Source organism: Aythya ferina, assembly GCF_964211825.1.
Source record: "Aythya ferina genome assembly, chromosome: 1".
In the NCBI taxonomy this organism is placed as follows: Eukaryota; Metazoa; Chordata; class Aves; order Anseriformes; family Anatidae; genus Aythya; species Aythya ferina.
The window spans coordinates 94,830,858-94,854,323 of record NC_140296.1 but is presented as its reverse complement, the minus strand read 5'-3'; the positions used below and the strand labels follow the sequence as shown (position 1 = coordinate 94,854,323).

The 23,466-nt window shown below is 40.4% G+C and overlaps 1 protein-coding gene across 2 annotated transcripts in view; it reads right to left on the bottom strand.

The window, feature by feature from the left end:
* Positions 1 to 218: 218 nt before the first annotated feature.
* Positions 219 to 23,466, bottom strand: part of KCNJ6 (potassium inwardly rectifying channel subfamily J member 6) — a 162,923-nt gene continuing 139,675 nt past the window's right edge. For both annotated transcript variants that reach the window (XM_084528846.1, XM_084528845.1), the window contains one exon: positions 219 to 2,354. In XM_084528846.1, coding sequence (XP_084384972.1) covers positions 2,029 to 2,354 — 326 coding nt within the window. In that variant the 3' untranslated portion in view covers positions 219 to 2,028. The remainder of the gene's footprint in view (positions 2,355 to 23,466) is intronic.

Genomic DNA, 23,466 nt, shown 5'->3' with positions numbered 1-23,466 from the left:
GCCCATCCCTGGTGGCAAACCTTTCTCCCACACCCTGCTCTTCCTGCCTTGGTATTAAGCACAGCTGGAGAGCCTGCAAAACCCTGTGGATTAGCCACACTAGGTGAAAACTGGCGAGGGGCAGTTGTTTCAGCAAAAAACAGAGAATATGTATGGACTTGGAGTGAAAGCTATATCACAGTGCAAAATTTCTACCTGCCCACTGAGATTCTCCTGAGTTGTTTTTTTTTTTTTTTTTTTTTTCTTCCCATTTTAACGTAAATGTTTCTGTACTAAAATGCTTCAGACTCCTTTCAATATATTTCTCCGTTCTGCAGTGGGCAGGTATTAAAAGAAAACAACACAAACAAACCAAAACCAAGCAAATTAAGGCTGCAGCTTCCTTTCCTTCATTGACAGGAATGTTGTTGTGGATGGGCCAGAGCGAAAGCCCACCAAAAGCATCACAACCTGCATTGAAGAGGCAACATTTAACACATGCTGGGCAGAGTCCTTGGTGCTGGGCACTGCTGTGCTGCGGGAGCAGCATCCATCACACAGTGTGTCCATGAGCAGAGGGCCGTTTGGATCAGCACCCCTGCTGGTGCAGGTGTTGTGGCGTGAGCTATGCAACTGGTAATGTTAAAGTTGTTAAGCCAGGATGTACAGGATTTACAGTGGTTTACAGCAGCCAAGGAGCTAATCTAGGGACCCCTGCTTCTGAACACGGGTGGCAGAATCTATGCATTTTTCTGAGAAGCCCTATTGAAACCTGTTACCCTGGGATGGCATGTGTTTTGTGACTTGTTTTGGGACTGACAAAGCACCGATGCTGTTGGCAAGAGAATTTCTTCCATTATGGCTTCAGCTGAAATTCAGCTGTTTTCCAGCTAGGTGGTTATGATCTGCTCGCTACAGGACCACACTTGGTTTTCAATGGCCTGTGCTGCTCGTGCAGCAACTTGCTCCATTTAAATCCCATGGTTTGTGTGGGGAGAAAGGAGTTGTTTCCCTGGATATTGCACATAAAGGCTAATACCTTATGGAACATGCTTGCTAGACTAGGAATACGCAGGAAATTCTTGTTTGCCACAGTCTAAATTTAGATTGAACTGCCAAGAAAATACCCAGGAATAGTTTGCCTTATTTGTAAACATTTTCACAGTATATCAGTAATTATGTTACAATTTTTCTACCCTGCCCTCTCCCAGACTTATGGCTTTTTAGAGTCAGAAAAATGACCTGTTTGGGAAACAGTGAGGTACTCTAAATAGCTGCCAGTCTGGTACACTGAAGATGTCATGCACTATAAGAGCCATAGATATAAGGGGAGAAATCAGTATGAGACTCCAAATGTTAGAAGAGAAGTGCTTATTTCATGGGTAGTTTGTTTTTGCATCCCGATATTTCTAGAACTCGTTTTCTAAACCTACATTAATTACACAACTATGTACATTATTTAGAAGATCTTTACTACAGTACTTTTGTACATGCGTTGTTTATTACTAAATGTAAAGAGAAATTAATTACATAAGGCATATGTACAGTATCGTGTTGGGTTGCAGAGCCCTCTGCTCACCTTCCTCTTAAAGCTGCAAGGCCCATTTCATAAAGGCTTGCTGACCAGTTTACAAAACTGTCCTGAAATATATATAAAAAAATGGAGTCAAGGCCCATTGCTTTGATGAACATCAATTAGCCTTGCCTTTTTATATACCTTGATTATATTCCGGTGGCTTTTTTTGGTCAGTTTTAGTAAACCTGGAGGTCTGAAGTCGGTGAGGTGCAGAGGAAACCGTCAGTTGTTTGCAGGGTGGGGATGGAGATTCCACTGGAAGTAATGGGTATTGCAGCTTTAACCTATGCCTTTGCTTAGTCTGTGAATCTCTTGAGTTTAATTTGGGCAGGTAGATATTTCACATCTCAAATATTTATTTTCCCAGAATTAAGAATGACAGGGAAGAAAATAAAAGTGTGTGGAAGAAAGGAAAGGGGAACAAAAAGGGAGAAGATAAAGAAGGTCGTGTGGTTCTTACACCTCTGGTGGTTCTACAGTTTGGACTCGTTCTCTAGGTTTGCCACATCACCATTTCTTTCATTTTGGTCTTCTTGATTTTTCTCTTCCTCTTCAGTTTCCAGCTCAGCATGCTGGTCCAGCTTGCTGGAAACAGACCAAGTCAGGGGCAGTTCTGCTCGGCTGGCCATCTCTGCCAGCTCTTTGGCACTGTAAACTGGTGTGTTGGTCTCATATGTTTCATGAAAACTATTGTAGTCAACTTCATAAAATCCATCCTCCAGAGTGAGGACAGGGGTGAAACGATAACCCCACAGGATCTCACTCGTAATGTATGAACTTCGAGCTTGGCATGTCATTCCTGTAACAGAGAAGGAAGAAGTGTTTTAATAAGGACCCTCTGCTTTCCCAAATACTTTTTTTTTTCTCTCTTTTTTTTTTTTTTTCTTTTTTCTTTTTTTCTTTCAAATAGGCAGAGAAGAGTATGTAAAAAAACACATACCAGCAAGATAATAGGCTTGACCTCATATGAGGTTGAGTTTAGAAAGCAATGTTATGGTGTGTAACCTATTTGATGCCTTTTCCTTCTCAAGTACATATATAATAACATGCATTGAGTCTGTGAGCAAAGTCTTAACATTTCTTCATTACATGCAGCTCTTCTTTCTGTATCTCATCAGTGAGTTACTTGCCTGCTGCTGAGTCTAAGATTGCTTGTTGCGAATGTGCGTGACTTGCTTTGTGACATCCTTTTGATCCCTGGCAGGTGATTTTTGTAACAAACCTACATCGCCACATTCAGCACTTGCCTAGGCTAACTGAGAAACTCTGGTAAAAGCTTTTTCTGTGTTGGAGCTAACTCCTGAGCCTGTAATCCACAGGTTGACTTGGCTCCCCCAGGGGCTGGAGATACCTTTTAGTCATGTTTGAGGTTTGGATTGGTGGCCAATGCACAAACATCAGCAAAGCTCCTGGGGAACACTGTCATGGTCTGTGGTGTTGAATTCAGATGACTGGGACTAACTGTGAGCTTTGTTACCTTCCTTTCACAGCTCTGCTGGACCTCACTCTGTGAGCTGCTGTAGAGAAATAAATCTGTAAGATAACATATCATGTTAAGAGATATGGAGATAGGCAACCATTCCAAGTTCAAAGTCTGATTCAGGGTGTCCTCTGGCTGAAGAAAATCCTGGTTGTGTTGCGGTGCTGTGACTTGGAGAACCCATCCCATCTCAGGCAGAAAATAAAACCTTATTGCTCAGCGGTGGAAGGGATAACTCAGCAGATCAGGAAAAATATCAGCAAAAAGGAATTTATAAGGCAAATGAATATTCCCAACAAACTGGGTTTACATAGAGAGGATGTGATGGTTTTCCTTTAATTATTTGCACATTATTAACTACATGTTACTAATCAAACCTCAGCTAAACGGTATACATCAAATAATAAATACCAATATATATCCTCTGAACAAGTCTGCCACACATCAGTTATTTAGAAGATAATCAAAAGCAATAAAAAAAATCTTTCATTCTGGGGGCACAAATGGCAGTCCATAGAAATGCACATCATTTCTCTTCCCTGTGAAGTCACACAGAGAGTTTCAGGTAGAGCAAACATGGGTAGTTTAGTTTCTGATCTTTTTCAGGACTGCAATAACTACTCTAGATGATTCTGCTTTCATTCTATTAAATCTTCTCTTCAAACTCAGGTAATTCAGGGTGTTCTTGGTACTCTACCTTTTACATTTATAATGCTATGTTTAGAAAGCCACTTGCCAGCTGTTACCACACTGTGTTACCATGCTTCTTCAGTAGTAATTTCCAGTTATTGCCACACATCAGACACTGAGGAGTGGTGACTGTCAAGGGAAGCTTTAGCATGAAGACTGATGCACTTTTTCTACCTGTTAGAACCAGGCAGAAAAGTGAACATACTTCTACTGTGTTTACTAATCTTAATTTCTCTTTCTTTTTCCCTTACTGAACTACGAGGACCTTCATTTTTTATTTTATTTTAATTTTTATCATTATTATATTTTTTGGTATTGCAGTGCAGGTCATGTTCACATTTCACTTCTCACGTAATGCACAAACAGAACTGTAAAGATCTTACCATTTTAGTGTTCATTTCACAGGTGTGAAGGAAGAACACTGGAAATCAAATCACAAAATCATCCTTTTTGAGATTTCCTGTGCAATTTTTTTAGTCTAAAGAAGATCTTCCATGCCAAATGATGGAGGAACTCAGCAGCAATATACAAGAGACAAATGCAGAAGTGCAGCACCTTCTGAAAGGGCTATTTCTTTTGCAGAGCTCTGGCAGAGCCAGAAGAGCAGGTATAGTATTTCATAGAACCTCCCTGCCCCAGAGATGGTGGCATCACTGAACTGGAGGCAGAGAGGGCCAGAAGCAGCCAGGGGTGGTCTTGATGTCTTCCTTGTTATCTCAGACACCACTCTGGACTGGCTTCCTACCTGTTCTTTGCTGCTTCATGGTGGCTTGCTGAGACCAGTGACCCCTGGATGGGCTGTCCTGAAGGAGTGTGTCACTCCTAACACTCACATGTCTCTAATCTATTTGCTGGAGAAATTTAACTTTGAAGTGAGCAGGAAATCTAGAGTCTTCATTAAAAAGGTGATGAGATTAAATTAAAAAATATTGAAGTGCCTTTGAAACAGTGTTGCCTTCCTGTGCTCTGACCAAATACCCACTGTTCCTGCTGCAGTTAGGAAAAATTCATTTAACCATTCGAAAAGAGGAAGGTAATTTTCTGCAGAAGTCAAGAAGATTAATTGAATTAGGCTTGAGTTACAGCTCATTAAAAACTAACCCTAATCTGAAATTTTGACCCATCTCTGTTTTTAATTTAGTCTCCCATTCTACAATGATTTAATACCTGTTCATTTTCCATTGACAGACAAAATAATTTCAGACCTAGAATGAGAGTTAGGATTTTTGAAATAAGTACATTGAAATCAAGAAAAAGACTATATCTAGTGAGGGCTGTGTGTATGAGAAAGGCCTTATAATGCTTTCCAAATATTTGTGATAGCTGATACAGAAAAAGTCTGTAAGTGGATCACAAGGATTCCAGATTAAAATGTCCCATGCTTGCAGAGGCCCTTGAAGTGATTGCCAGTGATCCTCTATGGATCTGAAAGCAGAACAGAGAGATTTCTGCAAGTCTGCATTGCATGGGTTTACCTTGCTTGTTCCTTTTCTTCCTACTTTTTCTGCATTTACACCTTTATCATACACTATTGTCTAATTTGCACACATTTTATTATACACCGTGGTTTTAATTGTCTTTCATTACTTGCTGTAAGTTCTGAACATGTTCTTGGTTAATGGAATAAGCTGCATCTTGAGTGAGGGAGTTTTAGGCTTTAGGTTTACAAGTATTGCCTGATTTATTCAGTATACATGTTGTTTATATGTAGCTATAGATCTGTTGTACAATGGCTTTAAAAATAGCTGTGGTTTGACATTTTGACTAGTGTCTCACTTTAATTGGATCCCTTCAGGGCAGATGAGAGCTGGAGAGCCTGTTGAGCTTCTTAGTTCAGCACTAATTGGACTTCTTCAAAATAAACAGGAAAATTGTGAGACCAAAATAATTCATTTAAAATTAATTAAAGCTATAACTAGAGTGATCTATTTAAACAGGAACCTTACAGTCCAGTGAAGACCTTGAGGCTGGATGCTCAGGCCCTGCTAAGTTGCCATGGCTGATGGGTGTCCAGTGAAATCAGGGTGGCTGGTGGTGACTGAAGGACAATCCTGGCTGTGTGGGGCAGCTGCCAGCCCCTGTAAACCCTTGTGAGGCAGCTCCACAGCCTCCTGCTCCATCTGTCCCTGCTCCCTGGTGCAGGAGAAAGGCAGAGGGAGGATTAGGTTGCACTGCAGTGGGCTTTATCTGACACCTGTTCATCTCACTGCATGCTGGACTTTCAACACACTGTGAGCTGGTGAGACCTCTGATGATTCCCCTTGGCTGCTGTCTCACTCCTCTAAACTCAAAGCATTTTGAATGAGTGGTAATCAGCCCCTATACATTGTAGCTTTCACTTAGGTCTTAACCTTAAATTAATAGCAGTTTTGGTCTGTTTGTTTTATGTTTGCACAGGCTAGGGAATCACGAGTGAGCACTGCCTAAGAAATTGATTGTTGGGCAAGTTACCCATGAAGTAAAATTAATAGCTGTATTACTTTCCTTCTTCTTCTTCTTCTTCTTCTTCTTCTTCTTCTTCTTCTTCTTCTTCTTCTTCTTCTTCTTCTTCTTCTTCTTCTTCTTCTTCTTCTTCTTCTTCTTCTTCTTTCCTTCTTTTTCTTTTTCTAATTATACTTAATGTGCAGTTACAGCTTGATAGGCTGTAGCCAGGGTCATAAAAGTCTTCCTGAATGGCACTGTTGTGGATACCATTCCTATTGCTTTCTTGTCCCCCTTCCAGGGTTGGCACTATGCAGAGAGAGTCACAAGCTGAATTTTGGTCCTTGTTACAACATAGGAAGCAAAATAAATTACAGGTTTTGGTGAAGGAGACTTTTTTTTTTAAAAACAAACAAAAACAAACAAACAAAAAAAAACACAAAAAACAAAAAACAGCTAAGGTAATATTGCAGCATTTTTATAGTTTTGCTTTTGAATGGGAACAAAAAGGTCCTGCTGACAGTGCTGGAATTAGTTCCATGTATCTGAAATCAGCCATTAGTTACTATTTTGGATAATCCCATTACTATACAACCAATGTACCTAAAAATCTTATTTATTCTCTACATGGTTATTATTCCTGTTCAACAGGTAAGAATCAACAAGACCTGAGCAGCACTGTGAAGATTGGCTTGTGAACTGAAGTCAGCCTGCTAAATTTCTGTCTGCTTTAAAGTTGACATAGAGCTGGGCTCCTGCTGCAAGGTATCTGTGCTGGGGTGGGGATGCTATTTGCCCACAGGTTAGGCTGTAGAGGACTTGGTCACATCTGTGACACTATGTTCAGACTGCTTTGACAAGAAGTTGGGACCGTGCTCTGGCTCCTGATACGTGTGGGGTGTTTCTCTCCAGAGAGCCTAGGAGCATGAACTAAGGTGACTCCCTCCCACAGGGTCTGTGCACCCCATCAGCAATTTTTCTTGCTGCTAGAGTGAAAGGCTTTTGATGTGCTTAATATTTGCACAGTGCGGTCTATGAAAATGACAAAATAATCCCCTCCAGTCATTGCTGATATGAGGGTAAGGTTACAACCCCACCTTTGACTGATTAGAATTAATAACAAAGTTGATGACACCTCCACATTCATCACTTTTGAAAAGTAGCCCAGTACAGTTATTTTGAGGTTACAGATTGTTCACGCTGTCTACTACTATTTAGGCTTATGCTTACCACTGTCTGACAGTGGTATAAGGGCTTGGTGTGGTGACCCAGAATGACTTGATGCACTTCTTCACAGCACACTTAATTTAAGGTTTCTCTGTTAGCTTACACAATAATATGTTGTGTCACATACAATTTAAGGTTTCTCTGTTAGCTTACACAATAATATGTTGTGTCACATACCCTTACCATGTATTATTTCACTTTCTGATGGTAGACTTCAAAAAGAAAACACTAAAAGAAAGTTAGGGGAAAAAAAAATCATGGAGTCAAATATGTATTTGGGCTGAAACACAGTGCTTTGCAGCTCTGAGTCAGCCTATTGCAGGTTGTGTGTAAGGACAGACCCACTCAGCTTTTGTTTTACTTGGGGCAGTCTATGACAACAAGAGATTTTTATTTTAAAATTTCAATCCTATGACAAAAAAGGAATTAAAAGCTATGTGATAAATTGAAATGAGGGGGGCAAGTATTGCAGGCTATTCCTGACTGCATGATTTTGGCTGATGGCCATGATGTCAAGAGGATTTTGAGGTTCCATTTACTGTGGATATCCTCTGAGACAGACTTTCTGTTGCACAAGACTGAACCAGCTAGCCCATAAGAACCACCTGCTTTCAGTCTTCTCTTAGGAAGGTTGCTTCACTGTTCAGCTTGGAGTAAGATCTCAGCAGTGGAAGACAGGAGTGTACACAGAAAAATACAGTGTCCATATTTCTGGGGCAAGAGGAGTTTTGCACATCTACAGGACTATAAAATTTGGTGTGGGGTCTCCAGCTGAGAGCTGAGACATCCAGGTGCATGTGTAATATTCCTATTATACTACTTTCACCCTGTCTTTATTCATAATATACTCTTCTAAGGTATCACTGTAGAGATTTCAATCTTTGTCCAAAATTTCATTTGTACAATAAGAACCTTTTAAAACCAAAACCAAACATATGGAATTCTCTACCCCTACAGCCTCTATATCAGGGCTCATGATGCAACTATTTTGCTGTAGGAGTTATGAAAATAAGGTGGCGCTGACCTGTAGCATTAAAGCCAGATTTGCACCTTACTTGAGGCACAGGTGAAAAGACAGGGGAATTTAACTTAAACACTGTGATGATAGAACTAATACAGAGGTAATTAGATTAACATGCACTTTACCTCTTAAACTCCGGTATGGCACACACAAAAGCTACAGTGACTTTCTGGGTTTACATCTGAGCATTGCTCCTCTATTCATTAAGTACCACCAAGCAGTATGTACAGAGAGATGGTCTCTGCCTGGATGACCTTTCAGTCTCAAATGTATTTTGTGCAAGATTTGATTTGTGAGTCTGCTATTTTTAGACATTAAGGACAATGAAAGATCAATATGTGCTATTAAAAACAAGCAAAAGGCTAGGAGTCAAGAACATCAGATTTATATCTTGGTTCGCTTGCAGATGTACTGTGTGGGCTTTGGTAAATTACTTAGCTCTGCCAGGTCTGTTTTATTTGTCTGCCTCAAGGGATGTGCTGAGAAGATTCAAATGTAGTAGATGTGTTTGCGATATATTATCCTTCTCATCTAGACTACCACTGTCTAATTTGTACTAAAGAATTCTCCCTGGTGTGAAAATAATTGCCTGAAAAAAGGACATAGGTTTAAAATAAAATTTCCATAGTGCCACCAAGCTATTGTCAGAAATATTCTGTTAGTCAATTTGTTCTCTTTTATCAATCTAAAAAGAAAAAGAGCAAAAACTTGTCTTGTATCTTAAATTCATTACTTTTTCTAAAGCCTGAAACCATCACATGTCATTACCAGAAAATGTTGCAGATAGCATGCTCTTGTGCTCTGATAAGACATTTTCCCTTTCCTTTTTGTATGTGTTTACTTTGACAAGAAACTTTTTTTTTTTTTAATATAATTTTATTTGAGTTAAAAAAATATACATAGCCTTTCATTCAGAGCTAGCAATGGGAAATTCCCAGTGGGTCTGGTAACTTGACTCAAAACACACCTGGGAATTGGATACTTATCTAGTTCTGAACTATGCCTAATGCTCTTGAAAGTAATAAAAGCCAGACAGGTGCCTGACAGTCTTTCAATGCATCTTTGTTTCAGCAGGCCTGGGAATTTGTGCATGACATCCTTGTGTTGTGGGTTAGGGATGGTGTGCTTGTCTTCTCCACCTCCCAGCTACATTGCAGCATGGCCACTGCTGGCTCACTGTGTGTGAGCATGTGTGTGAGTGGGAGAGGAAGGGAGGAAGAAGAGATTATTTTTCCCTACAGAAATATAAGGGATTAACTTTATTCTTTATTATTTATTTATTTTCTCCCCCTCATCCCATTTTTAATAAACTAGTGCTTACTTTTTTTTCTTCTGTAATTTATTTGAGTAATATGGTAGTTATATTTTCATATTTCTTATTTAATCAGACTAAGAGGCTGATCTTCCTATTTACATTTTTATACCTTTATCTAATTCTATATGTGAATAATAATCACAGATCTTTTTGGTAGCTTTTGTCTAACTCTCACAGATGGAGTTGAGACCATGGACAAACTCTACATCAGAAACTGCAAGTCTCCCTGGAACGAGCTGGTCTGACTGGTGAGGATGGCAGTCAAATCACATCCCCATGGGAGAAAGGATATGTTAGTAGGTCATGTTTGCAAAAGAGGTGAATATGTGTAGGAAATTAAGCAGATGACAAACCATAATTACAATTCAGTAGGACTTCCCGACATTCAAAGTCTATTTTTTTTCCTAAACAAACTGAAACCAAAAAACAAGTATGAAAAATTGAGTTAATATTGAATTATATTCTACATAAAGTCCATCTTGGGTCAGTCAAAGCATTCTGTTTTCATTCTGGCTTTTTTGATGTATTAGTATAATCTGAACTAGAATAAGACAATCATATTTTAGTAAAAAAGCACATTGTTTTTATCCCCAGGGGAGATTTCAGTGTCAGTGAAATGATAATTTCCAATGGGAAAATGATGGGTTAGGAATGTTTAACTTATTCAGTTATTATTTCTCCTTTCAGGAATTATAGAATCATAGAATAACCTGATTTGGAAGGGACCCGCAAGGATCACTGAGTACATGAAATGTCCTTCACTGGATATTTTGTGTCTAATTTCTTGCCTTGTGACTGCATGTAGGTTAGTCTGAGAAATGGTACACGCAGAAAGCAGAAAAGCTTATCTGATTCAATCTCCATATGTGCTGCCACTTTTAGCTACAGTGCCATATACATTCTCAATAAACAGCTTCTCATAGAGACAGTACAATTACTAGTCAGCCAATATTTAACCTTCATTTAGCCTTATATTCAGGCCATGCCCAGCAAATCAAGCTGCCTGATGCGTATGAATTTTAATCATTTTTTCAGCTGCGCCTCTTCAAATGGATGATGATTGCATTTTTCTGTCGACTAAATCTGTGAAATTCAATATATCAAACAATGCAGAGTCTGACCAGAGGGAGAAGAGCTTTGCAAAGTTGGCTCTCAGAGTCCTTGGGAACAGGAGACTTGGTTAGGTGGAACTGGAACAAGAAGAATTGGGATTTTGTACTCTACTCTGTGTTTGAGTGTTGGGATACATTGATAGTTTCAATGGTGTTTCAGACATCATCTCATCAGCATGCTTTAGTTCTCCTAACAGATATCTGCAGGAGAAGGATATAAGAGAATCAAGTTTGTAAGAAGCTGCAGTGCATAGCTATATCTTCAGTGACTGCTTGCAAAATGTGAAGTGCTGATGAAACAGAAGATCTGTCCTGACCTTTTAAGAATGCATTACCGTTGATCTGTGGGCTTCCTCTTGAATTCTGGCCTGCAGATGGGACTGTCTCTTCCACCACGGTGCGCGGGCAGCTTGCTTTGCAATTTCCTGACAAAACAGGAGGGAGCGGGCAGTGAAGGCAGCAGGCTCCAGCTGAGCCACCTGCTGCTGCTTCCATCCTGGCAAGGCTGTTTGTGAAGTGGTGCAACCTGACCCATCAGGGCAGAGGATCCTAGGTAGCAGGGAGTGTGGGGAAGACCCCTGGGGGTTCACTTAGGCTAATAACTCAACTCTGTTTATGGTTTCCAGCCTAGCCAGCTGCCCTTCTAGGTTGCTTCAATAACAGAGGCAGCAAGGCAGCAAGAATCATTGCCTTTGCATGAGTTCATAGAATCATAGAATCATAGAATCATAGAATATCCTGAGTTGGAAGGGACCCTTAAGGATCATCAAGTCCAACTCTTGACACCGCACAGGTCTACCCAAAAGTTCAGACCATGTGACTAAGTGCACAGTCCAATCTCTTCTTAAATTCAGACAGGCTCGGTGCAGTGACCACTTCCCTGGGGAGCCTGTTCCAGTGTGCAACCACCCTCTCTGTGAAGAACCCCCTCCTGATGTCAAGCCTAAATTTCCCCTGCCTCAGCTTAACCCCGTTCCCGCGGGTCCTGTCACTGGTGTTAATGGAGAAAAGGTCTCCTGCCTCTCGACACCCCCTTACGAGGAAGTTCCTCTTGCCTTCCTATTTCTTTTCCATAGGCTGAAGCAACATCTTTAATTCTCATACCAGAGAACCTCAGAAAATAAACAGTTCAGACAAATATTCCAGTTTGGTTACCTCGGTATTTGAAAGCACTTTGGGCTTGGTCTATTTTATGGTCAATCTAGTAACTATATTCAGAGCTGCTGGGGAAAAGCATCTCAGACAAGTGACAAGAGAGGAGCAGATGCAGTTGCCCAGCTGAGATGCTGTGCCACACCTGGCTTCCCATGACCTGACCTCAGGCTGGGAAAGGCTAAAGGGATTCACTCATCCTCCAGGGTCTCTGAGTCCCCTGCCCTTTCTCTCACCTCATGATGGGCTGGAGAACCATAGGAAAAACCGGTTTTGGATGACAGAAGGGTGAAGAAGGAGCATTGCTCATCTTGGGGAAGAAAGCAGTAGAACAGCTCCTGTTATTCACAGCTCTGCATAGACCCCAAAATTGAATGAGATCAGCACCTCAGCAGCTTATTCCTCTCTCTCCATCCCTTGCTGGGGAGGCAGAAGATGGGAATGGAACAGATATGAATCCCAGGTAGGAAATGAAGGAAAGAAAAATGCACCCTCTAATACTTCAAAATTCATAGTTTGATTAAACCCCATGACTTGTTGAAAACTAGCTTTTCTGTGCAATTTGTCAGGATCTGTTTCTTATCCAACACGTTCAGGCTAACACTGCAAGATGCAATAGCTCAGACACACCTGTAGCAACTGTCCCTGGGGCAGTGCCTATGTGTGGCATAAGGCAGAGCTGAATGCTCTACAGGCTGCCTGCTTAAATGCTGAGAATATAAACTCTAAAAGTAATTGGCCTCATAAAAGGAGAAAAGCATTGATTATGTAAGAGCTATTCTAAGATGGCATCCTTTAAGACATATGCACAGAGTCCATCTATTACAGGAAAACATAGCTGGCAGCTATATTGGCTCTATGCTACATAATGCATAGCATACATATCTCCCTTGAGGAACATGCATTTAACACACAATAGTAACTGTGACTGCCAATAGACCAAGACGTGTCTGGGCATTAGTGAAATCCCACATCACCATGATGCCAAGGGATGTCTGGGAAAAAAACAACACAACACCTTTCGTCAGAATGACACTTGTAATAAAACCAACATTTTCTATAACAGTGCGTACCTGCTACACACTTGTGCTGCCATGACTGTGAGACAAACATTTCATTAAAATACATGTGTGATCTTTTTCACCTCTTGCTGTGTAGACATCTTAAATGCATAAATTGAGTCTGCACATTTGGATGGCTTTTGTTTCTCTTCTTAAAATGCTACTTAAAAAAAAAGAACAGAATATTTAAGGTTTGCTCTGCAATAAGTTTACTGACATAGCTTTTTATAAAAAATGTCACATTTTACTGTGAAAATGTTTGTGAACCCAAGATTAAAGACAAAACAGTGTGAACATGTAGCTTAGTATGCTGTAAAATTTAGGAAATAAGAAAGATCACTAGCTTTTTGACAACAAAATCTGTGAATCACCCACAAAGTATTCTGGTGGCTGTTTGTGGTTAATGGCATTGCTAAAGCCTGGTTTAGCTGTTGTGAAATAGGAGGAGGAGATGAAAGAGAGTTTGGGGTAAAGCACTTGCTTCTGCCAAGCAGATGCTGGTGTGATGTGGTGTTTGGAAAAGCATCATTAAAAATAATAATAAAAAAGGCTGACGCTCTATCCAAAATCTCTTGGATTTTTTGGTAAGCAATACAATTTGTTGGTAGGGTTAGCTGGTGGTTTTATAACACTGCATCCTTTTAGGTGGGCTGGAAAACAAGCTAAACATGGGTAGGTGGTACTTGCTTTTAGGAGAGACAACTTGAAGAAATCAGTTTTCTAAAAATATCTTAGTTTCAGAGATGGTAATTTTGACTTATATTTCACTGGAAAGAGTCCCAAGAGGACTTGTGTAGATTCAGAGTTGCTCAGTGGCATTCAGAAGAAAGCTCTAAATCCTGACAGTATCACTGATACTGTCATATCTGCTGTCTGAGAAGGCCAGCCATTATCACACATCAGCCTATGAAAAGGGGATGGAAAGGGAGGTATGTGAGAATTGGATTAGTCCAGCTCTGGCTAATAACAGCAAAACTGTATTTATTTATATATTTTTTTAAACAAGCAACCAAGCAAGCCCCTCACTGGTCCCTGAACCTGTGCTTACTTCATTCAGCCAACACCTCCTCCTCTCTTCTCTCTGGTGGCTTTTGCATGGATCTGCCTCTAGCTCTATCATCCTGCCTGTGACCTGTAGGCAGTGAAGCCCCTGGTATGTGGAGAAATTTTGCTTAGAGACTTTGAAAAATAGTTTTACTTTCTTCACTGTAAGACCCAAATGGCCTCAAGGCTGAGGTCCTGTCTGAAGGCCCCCCACACTCTACATGGCCCAAAGCTAATGTATCTGCTCTGGGATGAGGAGGAGGAGAAGGGGGAAGAGTAAAAAGAGGAGGAAAAGGAGGAGGATGAATATTTGGGTTAATTTTCTTAGAGTTTCTAATGATAGTTTTAGGTAGTAGAGTTAAGTACTTTCATTTTCTTTATAGGAGAGAGTTTAAGCAACCACACTTTTTGTTTGTGCTATTATTTAGAGAGTCTGGTTGAATCCTTTATGAAAATCCTTTAAAGGGAAACTGTTAAACACATTGAGCTTAAAAATTCATCTGCCATAATGACGATCTCTAATTAAAATTTAAATTAGGGTTATTGAATCAGCTGTTGTTATCGTTATCGTAACAAAAGTATCAGCCAATCCCAAAGTTAATGTAGCCCAGATTTTTGATGAACTTTTGCAGGCCTTCTAGCTGTTATGCAAAGAAAATCATCTGCGCTGTTAAAATCCTCCCACTGAATAACAAGTGCATTTTGATTTTTTTTTTTTTCCCAGTTCATAGGATGAGACTTAAGATAAGTTGATGCTTTCAGGTTAATAATATTGTCTATCTGTCAACTTTAGCAGCATATTTTGAAGTGCAGGCCCGAGCAAAAACTGGTTGCCTCAGGGAATGAGATGCAAAATCTTTCACTTCTGAAGCAGTGTTTAATATTCCAGTTATGTCAAAATCGGTATCCATATTTTAGCTGTGTGGCATCCTGTCTGATAATAGGTGCTATTAATGTACCTCCTAGTAGATCAATAACCATTTTAGAAAAAAAAAAAAACACACTTGGTTTTAATTGATTTTGGTTTTATTTGAAATGGCAAAAATGAAGCTGATTTGGATCTTTAATTACTGCCTAGAATTTAGCAATGAGTCTAATAAAGGAGAATAGCAGCAGTAGAGCTGGGAATTTAGGAAATCTTTGGTACTACTCTCCTGATATTTCTATTCTGGGAAAAAAACAGGAACAACACACTTCAAACTCTAGGGTTTTCAATCTAGCACTTTCCTCAATGCCTGAATTCACTTAGAAGGAAAAAATAAAGAAGAAGCAAAAGCAGCAAAAGGGTATTTTGCTCCTTTCCTTGTTCATGTCTATTAAATATTTAAACTATCTGTTCCTGAGCAAGGGATAGACAAATCAATCTGTGACTATGTGCTGTCTGATTTTGGAACAAATATTTCAAACTGCTGATGGAGCATGAGAAATTCAGAGTTTCTTTGGATTGTATACCTCATTTATAGAAGCAACAAGGAGTTAATATGACTCCATAACACCCCAAAATTCCCTATAATTTAAACAATATTTATCTGAGCTGGTGAGAAAAGTTAGTTGCATTAGTACAGAAAAAGTAATCAACCTGAAGAGAGGTGGCTAGGCTTGGGGTGGGCTGTGTGAAGAAGCAAGGAGAAATGGGCACTCACCCCAAATTGCACAGTCCCCAGAGGAGAGGTACTTGAAATACTGCAGAGGGGCCTTCAATCAAAATGAATGGGCATTTGAAGCAAGAAGCTCCTTGTGTAACAGCCTGCATAATTTTGTCTAGCTTTACTGGGGAATTATTTTTTGTTTATCATTGAGGCTGGGCTTGGTGTTAACCAAAAAAGCTGAGTTTTTTCTCAGGGAACAATGATCACAAAGTACATTGGCAAAGAATTGTTTGTCTCAGGGTGTTGTGATGCTAGATGAAAGCTGGTGGGTACACAGGGCATGTTCTGTTCCAGCCCTTCCTGGCCATGGGCGCTTGAGTGCTTTCAGCTTTACCTTTGTGGGTTGTTTCATTCCTCTCTAGCAGTCATGAGGTGGCACTCTTCTACCAGAAGAGATAGCTCTCAAAGACTTTGAAGTGTGCATATATCTAAACTAAGAAAAAAAAAAAACAATGCCTTGAAAATATTATCAAGAGATTATTGTAGAAGTTCCTTTTGAAATATTTGGACAGGGACATAACATGCCACCAGGATGGTGCGTGTTTGTGACAGGAATATAGTATTGCAGGAGGAGGTATCTTGCTGGGTTCTGGTTGAACTAAAGGTTAGTAGCCTACTTGGTTTTCTTCTGACTCCCATATAGATTTGAAACATTTCTGTGCACCAGCTGCAGACTATATTCTTCTTCATGACAAGCACAATTACACAGTCTCTTTCTTGCAGCTTTTATTACTGCTGCCAGACCACTGCTAATTTGGAGCACTTCATTGATATATGCTTTGTATAATGAGCACTTGGCTAAAACTGGACATCCTTCACTCTGATGATGTCCTGCCTCTCAGAGAATAAACTAGAACAAGCTCTGAGTTTCAGAGGTAAAAGGGAGAAAGATTAAACCCAGGCACTGCTGACTAAAGAGCTCTGCCGCTAATGTTGTGTATGAGTGTTTAACAGGAGTGTTTAAAAAATGTATGCCACAGCAAATGGAAAACACAAATCCAGATTCTAGTCTAAGTTAACAACAGTTCAAGTTAGGAACATCTTCCACCAGGACACAGATGTTCCGTACTGTGAACCTGAGCCACATCTCCACGGGTATACACATCCATGAGATCCTCGCTAAGTCCCAAGCCAGACAGCAGAGGCCTGTTTGTAAGCCAACAACCTCCAGCTCCTTCTGAGTTCCAAAGGCACACTTAACCTCGAGGATGGGAAAGAGAAATAGCATTTGGCATGCTCCCTTTGGAAGGTTACTGACTCCTCTCCTTCATGCTTCCAGTTAACAAGGCTTGGGTGACAAGGGAACACAGGGATGGCTTGAAAGCCAGTTGTGCTTCTTTCAAACCATGTAAATCACAAAGCCCAGGAGGAAAAATGCAAGAGTCTGGAGATGAGGCAGGCTAGCAAAGAGGACATGTGTTTGGGAATTCAAGAAAGCATTGGAGGAATGCTGGGTCTAACCAGCCATGTGCCATGCAGTCAGCCTTTCTTCTCCCTCCATGATAAAAGTTTTCCCTGGATGCCAAATGAAGCACACCACCAGTGCTTTCACTTCATACTCACTCCAGGCAGAGTTTTTATTTATTTATTTGTTCATTTATTTTTAACAGAGAGATAACAGAAAGAAAATCTCTGCACGAGGCACTTTATTATCTAACTCAGCCTGGGACAGGTGGCAGGTGCCACCTTGGCTTCTTCCCCTTGCCTCTTTGAGTACTGCTGAAGATCTGGGCCCTGATGTGAGTGGGTGCTCCTCATCTCCTGAGGCTGAACTCCAGTCTGGTAAATCTGAGATTGACATCTTTTTGGGCAGAACCCCCTGAACCCAAACCCTGATGTTACACACTGCCTTAAGAAGTGACTACAGAACTGCCACATGCTATGTGCCTATGAGTATAGAACATTATCTTCTATTTGTTTGGTACAAACAAGATTATTAGCTTCCTGTGTTTCCTATCAATTTTTAAATTACATTTTACTCTTATTTTACTGGAAATGGAGGTCAATGCAAATACAATAATACATGAAAAGAATGTATTATACCAATCAGTTTACTTCAGAATCCAGAGGCCCAGCAGGGAATGAATTACTGAGGCTCAGAAATGATAATAGTAGTAACGTTTGGCTCTTATTTCTCATGGCTTTTTATCTGAAAGTTTCAAAGGCAGGGAAAGATTACTGCTTTTTTTTTTTTTTTTTTTTTTTTTTTTAATAAACAATGGGGAAACTGAGGCAGAGAACAGTGGTGACTTGCCACAAGGCCTCATAGAAGGTGTGTAGCAAAGAAATACTACTGTAGTGAGGATACACACATTTTGACTGCCATCTGGGTGCATGAAGGCTATCTCTTGTCCTTTTGATGTGAGCCAGGAGGATTCTTTTGGCCTGAAGTACTGATGCAGTTTTTATGGAGAGTTAATGTTTTGAAACAGCTTTTTTTTATTTTTATTTTTTTAAATCCTATTATTTCAAGACAAAGCAAACTTCTGCTCATTTCCAGAGTCTCATCAGAACTCAAAATCTTTCCTAAGACCATTTCTTCCTTTCGCTTTAAACGGAGAAGGTTATAGATGACAAACCTGGGGAGCCTGTTCTGGGAACACAAGGCTAATGGGATGGGTCAAGGCAGAGAACATGAATTCTGGACTCATGATTTTGCTTCCTTGGCCTTTTTCTTTTGTATGTGCAGTGGAATCCTCCATTTCTTTTAATCATGATGTAAAAACTGTGACTATCAGAATAATGGAGAATTTGCCTGTGGGTGCTGTGATAACATGAGGCTGTGACACTCATGCACACACATACAGATGTACAGAGATGCATGGCACCACCAGGTTCAGTAGTTTTGGAGTTCCTGCATACCCAAAATAACAAATCCTTGATGTGTGAAATCAAGGAAATCCTTGGAAATCCTCAGTCCCTTCAAATGCTTAATGAGATAGGTTGATTGTCATCAAATGAAAATTACTCCTGTCATATGAGGGGAGGAGAATTTAACTGTCAGCAGTGAGAAGACAATTAACAGACTCCAGAGAGGCACTGGGTTGGTTAAAATATAGTTACAAGAAAATAACTGGGAAATGATGGATAGATCTGGCTATTATAAGCATATGGTGAAAATGAAAAACAAATCACCACAAAAATACTGGTGTGTTATGATGGGTTTAAATCAGCCAACACAGTGAGCAAAACTGTTATGCCATCATGGCACAGAAATGTTTGGGTTTTACATATTTTGAGAAGTTTAACGGTATTTCCTCCCTCTCCCCACACTTGTTCCCCGCACACAAAAACATTAGTAGTGCAGAAAGCTTCACTTGATTTCTAATTTGGGAAAATGCTGTAGCACAACTCATAATTCTTTTTCTGCACAGTTTACCAGGGTTGTATTACACATTTTGGCTGCAAGAATGCACTGTAATAAATGATAGCTCTTTCAGCCTGTTGGCAGTACATGGTCCGACCATCAGTCTTGTAAATGTTCCCATAACCATTGAAAAGTTGAAATAATTTGGAACCTTGGCTTAACACATTATTAATCACAGAGCAAAAGGGTTGCTCTGATTTCACCAGGCATACTAATGTTAAAAAAAAATCTATGATAATCTCAGATGCCAGTACAGAGATAAAAGCACAGCTAATTGTATGCTGCTCCCGTGACTGAATACAGGTTTCAAGCCCAATATTTCAGGGAGCATTCCTCAAAGTTTGGTTAAGTAAGTATGAAGGTTTTCATTTAACAAATCCCTTTGTGAAATTGGCCAGATTGTTTGTGTGTCTATGTGTGTCCCTGAGGGAAGGAGAGGCCAATTAATATCTCATTCACATTCCTAACTGATAATGAGAATGAGAAATATGATACAGTCCTCTCTAGCTGTAATATGCCTTTTGGGCTAATCAGGAGTCCCATTTCTACAGGCTTTCAACCACAAACTGATGTGTCCAAAGCCAACAAAAATATGAAGGTCCAATCCAAGCTTCACGAAAATCAAAAGTAACTTCTTGCTATATTTCTTGGCTTTTAGAATGGAGTGGATTAAGGTCTGCATGGCAATGGACATTAAAGGTCTCTGTAGGAATGGCATTGCGATTCAGGAACCTTGGTCTTGGGGAATTTCTCAATTTTTTCATGTGACTGCTGAATCACATGAATGCTTCTGAATCCAAGTGTGGTAATACATTTGAAGGGACAACAAAAGAACTCTTTCAAAGGAAATCAGCCCAAGGTAATAAGGATGTAATAATTTGGATTATTCATGTCACAGAATGGTAGAATCATCTAGGTTTGGAAAAGACCTTCAAGATCCAACCACCAACCTCGCCCACCAAGTCCCATCACTAAACCATGTCCCAAAGCACCACTGAAAGGCATAATTCCACTTTGTGAGCTCTTGCGATACCTAGCAAAAATATCACAACAGCTTTCTACTATCTACAGTGCCACAGATCAGGCTGGCCTGCTGCTGTTTGGGTTATTGTTGTACCTTGAACTAAATTGCTGTGAGCAAACATCTCAAAAGAGGGTGCAGAGCCCTGACTCTGCACAACTCCTGAATAATGCTGTAGCTTGCAGCTCTGTTGCTAACAGGAGAAAGATGGAGATTAAGATGGCAGCTGCAAAGAGAAATTCACTTTGCAGCCTTTCCAAATTATCATACTTAAGAGATAAAGCTACAGATATAACTGCTGAGATATGATGCTTTCTTTACAGGAGGACAGTTTGTATTTGCAAGGAGCTTTAAATGTCTTGTTTTCTCACAACTGTTTCCATCTCCCTTGGTAAGCTAATTTTGAAAGTTAATGGACTAGATCCTTCAACGTGTTAATGCTGCATCGTACTGCTTCAGTGGTGCGAAAGGGCACTATAACAGTCTTCTTCTGCTACTGGAGGTTCTCTGGGAACTGCTGAGTGATATGGGTCAGTCAGAAAGGATCTTCCTTGGGCCCTGGTACATCAAGAACAAACACTTCTGGGGAAGAAGTGGAACAAGAGAGGTAACTGACCTTGAGTGACTACTGCCTTGGGGCTGTAGGCTGACTGCAAAAAATGATTTTAGAGGCTACTGATAGAGCATAGTCCCAAGATTGGAAGCCATGATGCTGCTCCTCCAACCGAACAGTAGACATGTGTCCATGCCACTTTTGATTGCTTATTTGGAAGAAAATAGGAAAAACGTCAAGGAATAAATGATTTATTATTATTATTTTTTTTCAATTCTAATTCTTTCTCTTAGTTGTGCTGACAAAACATATATATATATACACACACACACACACATATATATATGTATATATTTTTATGAGGTACACCTACAGGCACATGGCTGTTTGGTGCACACTGTACTGAGTTAGGCACCAGCTGCTCTGAGAGGTGATGCTGACTGGGGTGGGGTGTGTGTGTGCACCAACACATCCACTGCGCAGTCACAGGGGAGTCTAAAGGATAGTGCTGTGGGTTGCACCACCTACCCAGATCCTGCAATGCACCTACTTACTAACTCTGTGCTTACATGATTCAAGCCAGGGTTTTTGGAAGGTTTTTGTAAAGACCCTTGAGAACCACAGGGTGCAGCAGTGATGGCGTCCATTAAAACAGCCCCAACTGTGATAATGTTTGTCAGAAAGAAGAAGAGGCTGGCAGGGAGCAGTAATAACTCTATCTGGCCAGTTTTAATCTGCTCTCTTAAGTCAGTCTGACTCCAAGCCAGGAATAGACACAGAAACAAAGACTGACTCCATGGAGAGAGCTGCTGTCTGCCTCAGTCTTCTGATGAGAATACAAGCCCGTGGTAAACCAACATGAACACAGCATCTACAAAAGGAAACAGCACTGTACAGGCAACATAACGGGTCACTGTTACAACTTGGTGTCATCATATAGCCACAGTTTAAACTTCCTGCAACTTAATTCTGACTTCATACAGGAGACTAGACAAGCACTTGTCTGTGTGCTTCCCACACATAAGAAAGTTGTTGTTTCAGATTTTTCATGAATAGAATAGAATAGAATAGAATAGAATAGAATAGAACAGAACAGAACAGAACAGAACAGAATAGAATAGAATAGAATAGTTCAGTTGGAAGACACCTACAAAGATCCAGCTTGGATGATCTCATTGAAATTAGTCCAGTGCTAGAGATGTGAACAGGTCTAAAGCATGACTGTTCTCCTCCACTTCAGGTAAATGCAGCAGAGACTAAGGCAGGCATTATGAAGCCTAATATCCTCGCCTGTCCTCATACATATTTCTGAGGCAATCAACAGCCTGAAGCTTATGATGAACAGGAATAGCATTTTCTCCTCTAAAATGACCATGAGCCCTCCAATGGTTCTTTTTGTCCTACAAATGCTGTCTGCATGTCATCTGATACATCTGCCTGGGCCTTGCACATTGTGTACTTACTGAACATAACTGTGTGGACACCAGATGAGTCTTTCATGTTGTGTTTGTCCTGCAGACAGCAGAATATGCCACAAAGAAATCAATTTGTGCGCTGTCCCTTCCTGCTAAACATCATGCTGCTGGTTCTGCACCACCCTCCAGACTTGACTTTAGGCCTGTATAGCCCTTCTTCATCTCCTGCCTGAGCAATGCAAGGCTATCTAGCAAGGCATAAAAGCATGGGGTCCGATGCATGCAGAATGCTGATCTTAACTGTCATTTGGTCTGTACAGCAAGAATAAAAACTAGATTTTATGTTCATGATGCTCTTTACCACAGACCAGAATAACTGTGGACTGTTTCCAAGGTGGGTTAGGGTGGTCAAAGTAGAACTTTTCTGTTTTAACAGAAGCAAATGACTAGGGAATAAACTGCAACAACAACTAAATACGTTTCTAAAACTCAGTAGTTTTTATCTGAAATGCGAGACTAACATTTTGGACTTTATCTTTTTAATACAAATTCAGAATAGCAGCCATCACATCTGACATACTTCTTTTGATGCAGGGATGGGAATGACCAGTTCTGATACATTTCAGTAGTGCTGTACAACATCTGCAGCATAGACATCACAGCAACAGGGATCTGTCTGAGAATGGGACAAAAATGAGCTCCCTGGGTAGAGAGTAATGAGATCGTCAGGGAACACTTCTTCCTGGGAAAAGCATCACTTACAAAAGGGCTGTTGTTTCTCAGGGTAGTCAGGAAAGGACTGTGGGAAAGGAGACAACACTGGGATATCTGAAGGAGAGAATAACAACTTAAGTGGTCAAGAACATTTTTTTTTCAAGGTACATGCATTGCTGGGGACAGAATGAAAAGGCAGGTCTGAATTTGCCCTTTCTCTTCCTATTTTAACACATGTGAAGAAGCAGAGTGTCAATCAGTTGGGCCACCTGTGAACAAAGTGGGTGGATCAGTGGGACAGGCCCTCAGGGGTTATGACCATCTAAGCAGGTGAGGTTGTGGGCTGATCCTTTTTTTTTTTTTTTTTTTCCATAAGGCTTTGGTGCTCTGGAAGGGACTAAATCTCTAGGCTAACACAAGGAATGCTGCTATGCTGCACTTTTCTGAAGGACTGCCATGCAGAAGCACTGTAGAATGCATTCAGACTGAACAAAAAATGCTGTGCGATGGAAAACTGAAGCTGTATAGAAGTGCCAGGCATGGGAGCAGGCATGTCCCTTTCTACCTTGTGGATAAGTACAGCTTCTCAATATACCATGGAGAACTTGAGAAAGTAGATTTGATTCCAGAACATGTAAGTCTAAAACTCATTGCTTTTGGCAGCATGGA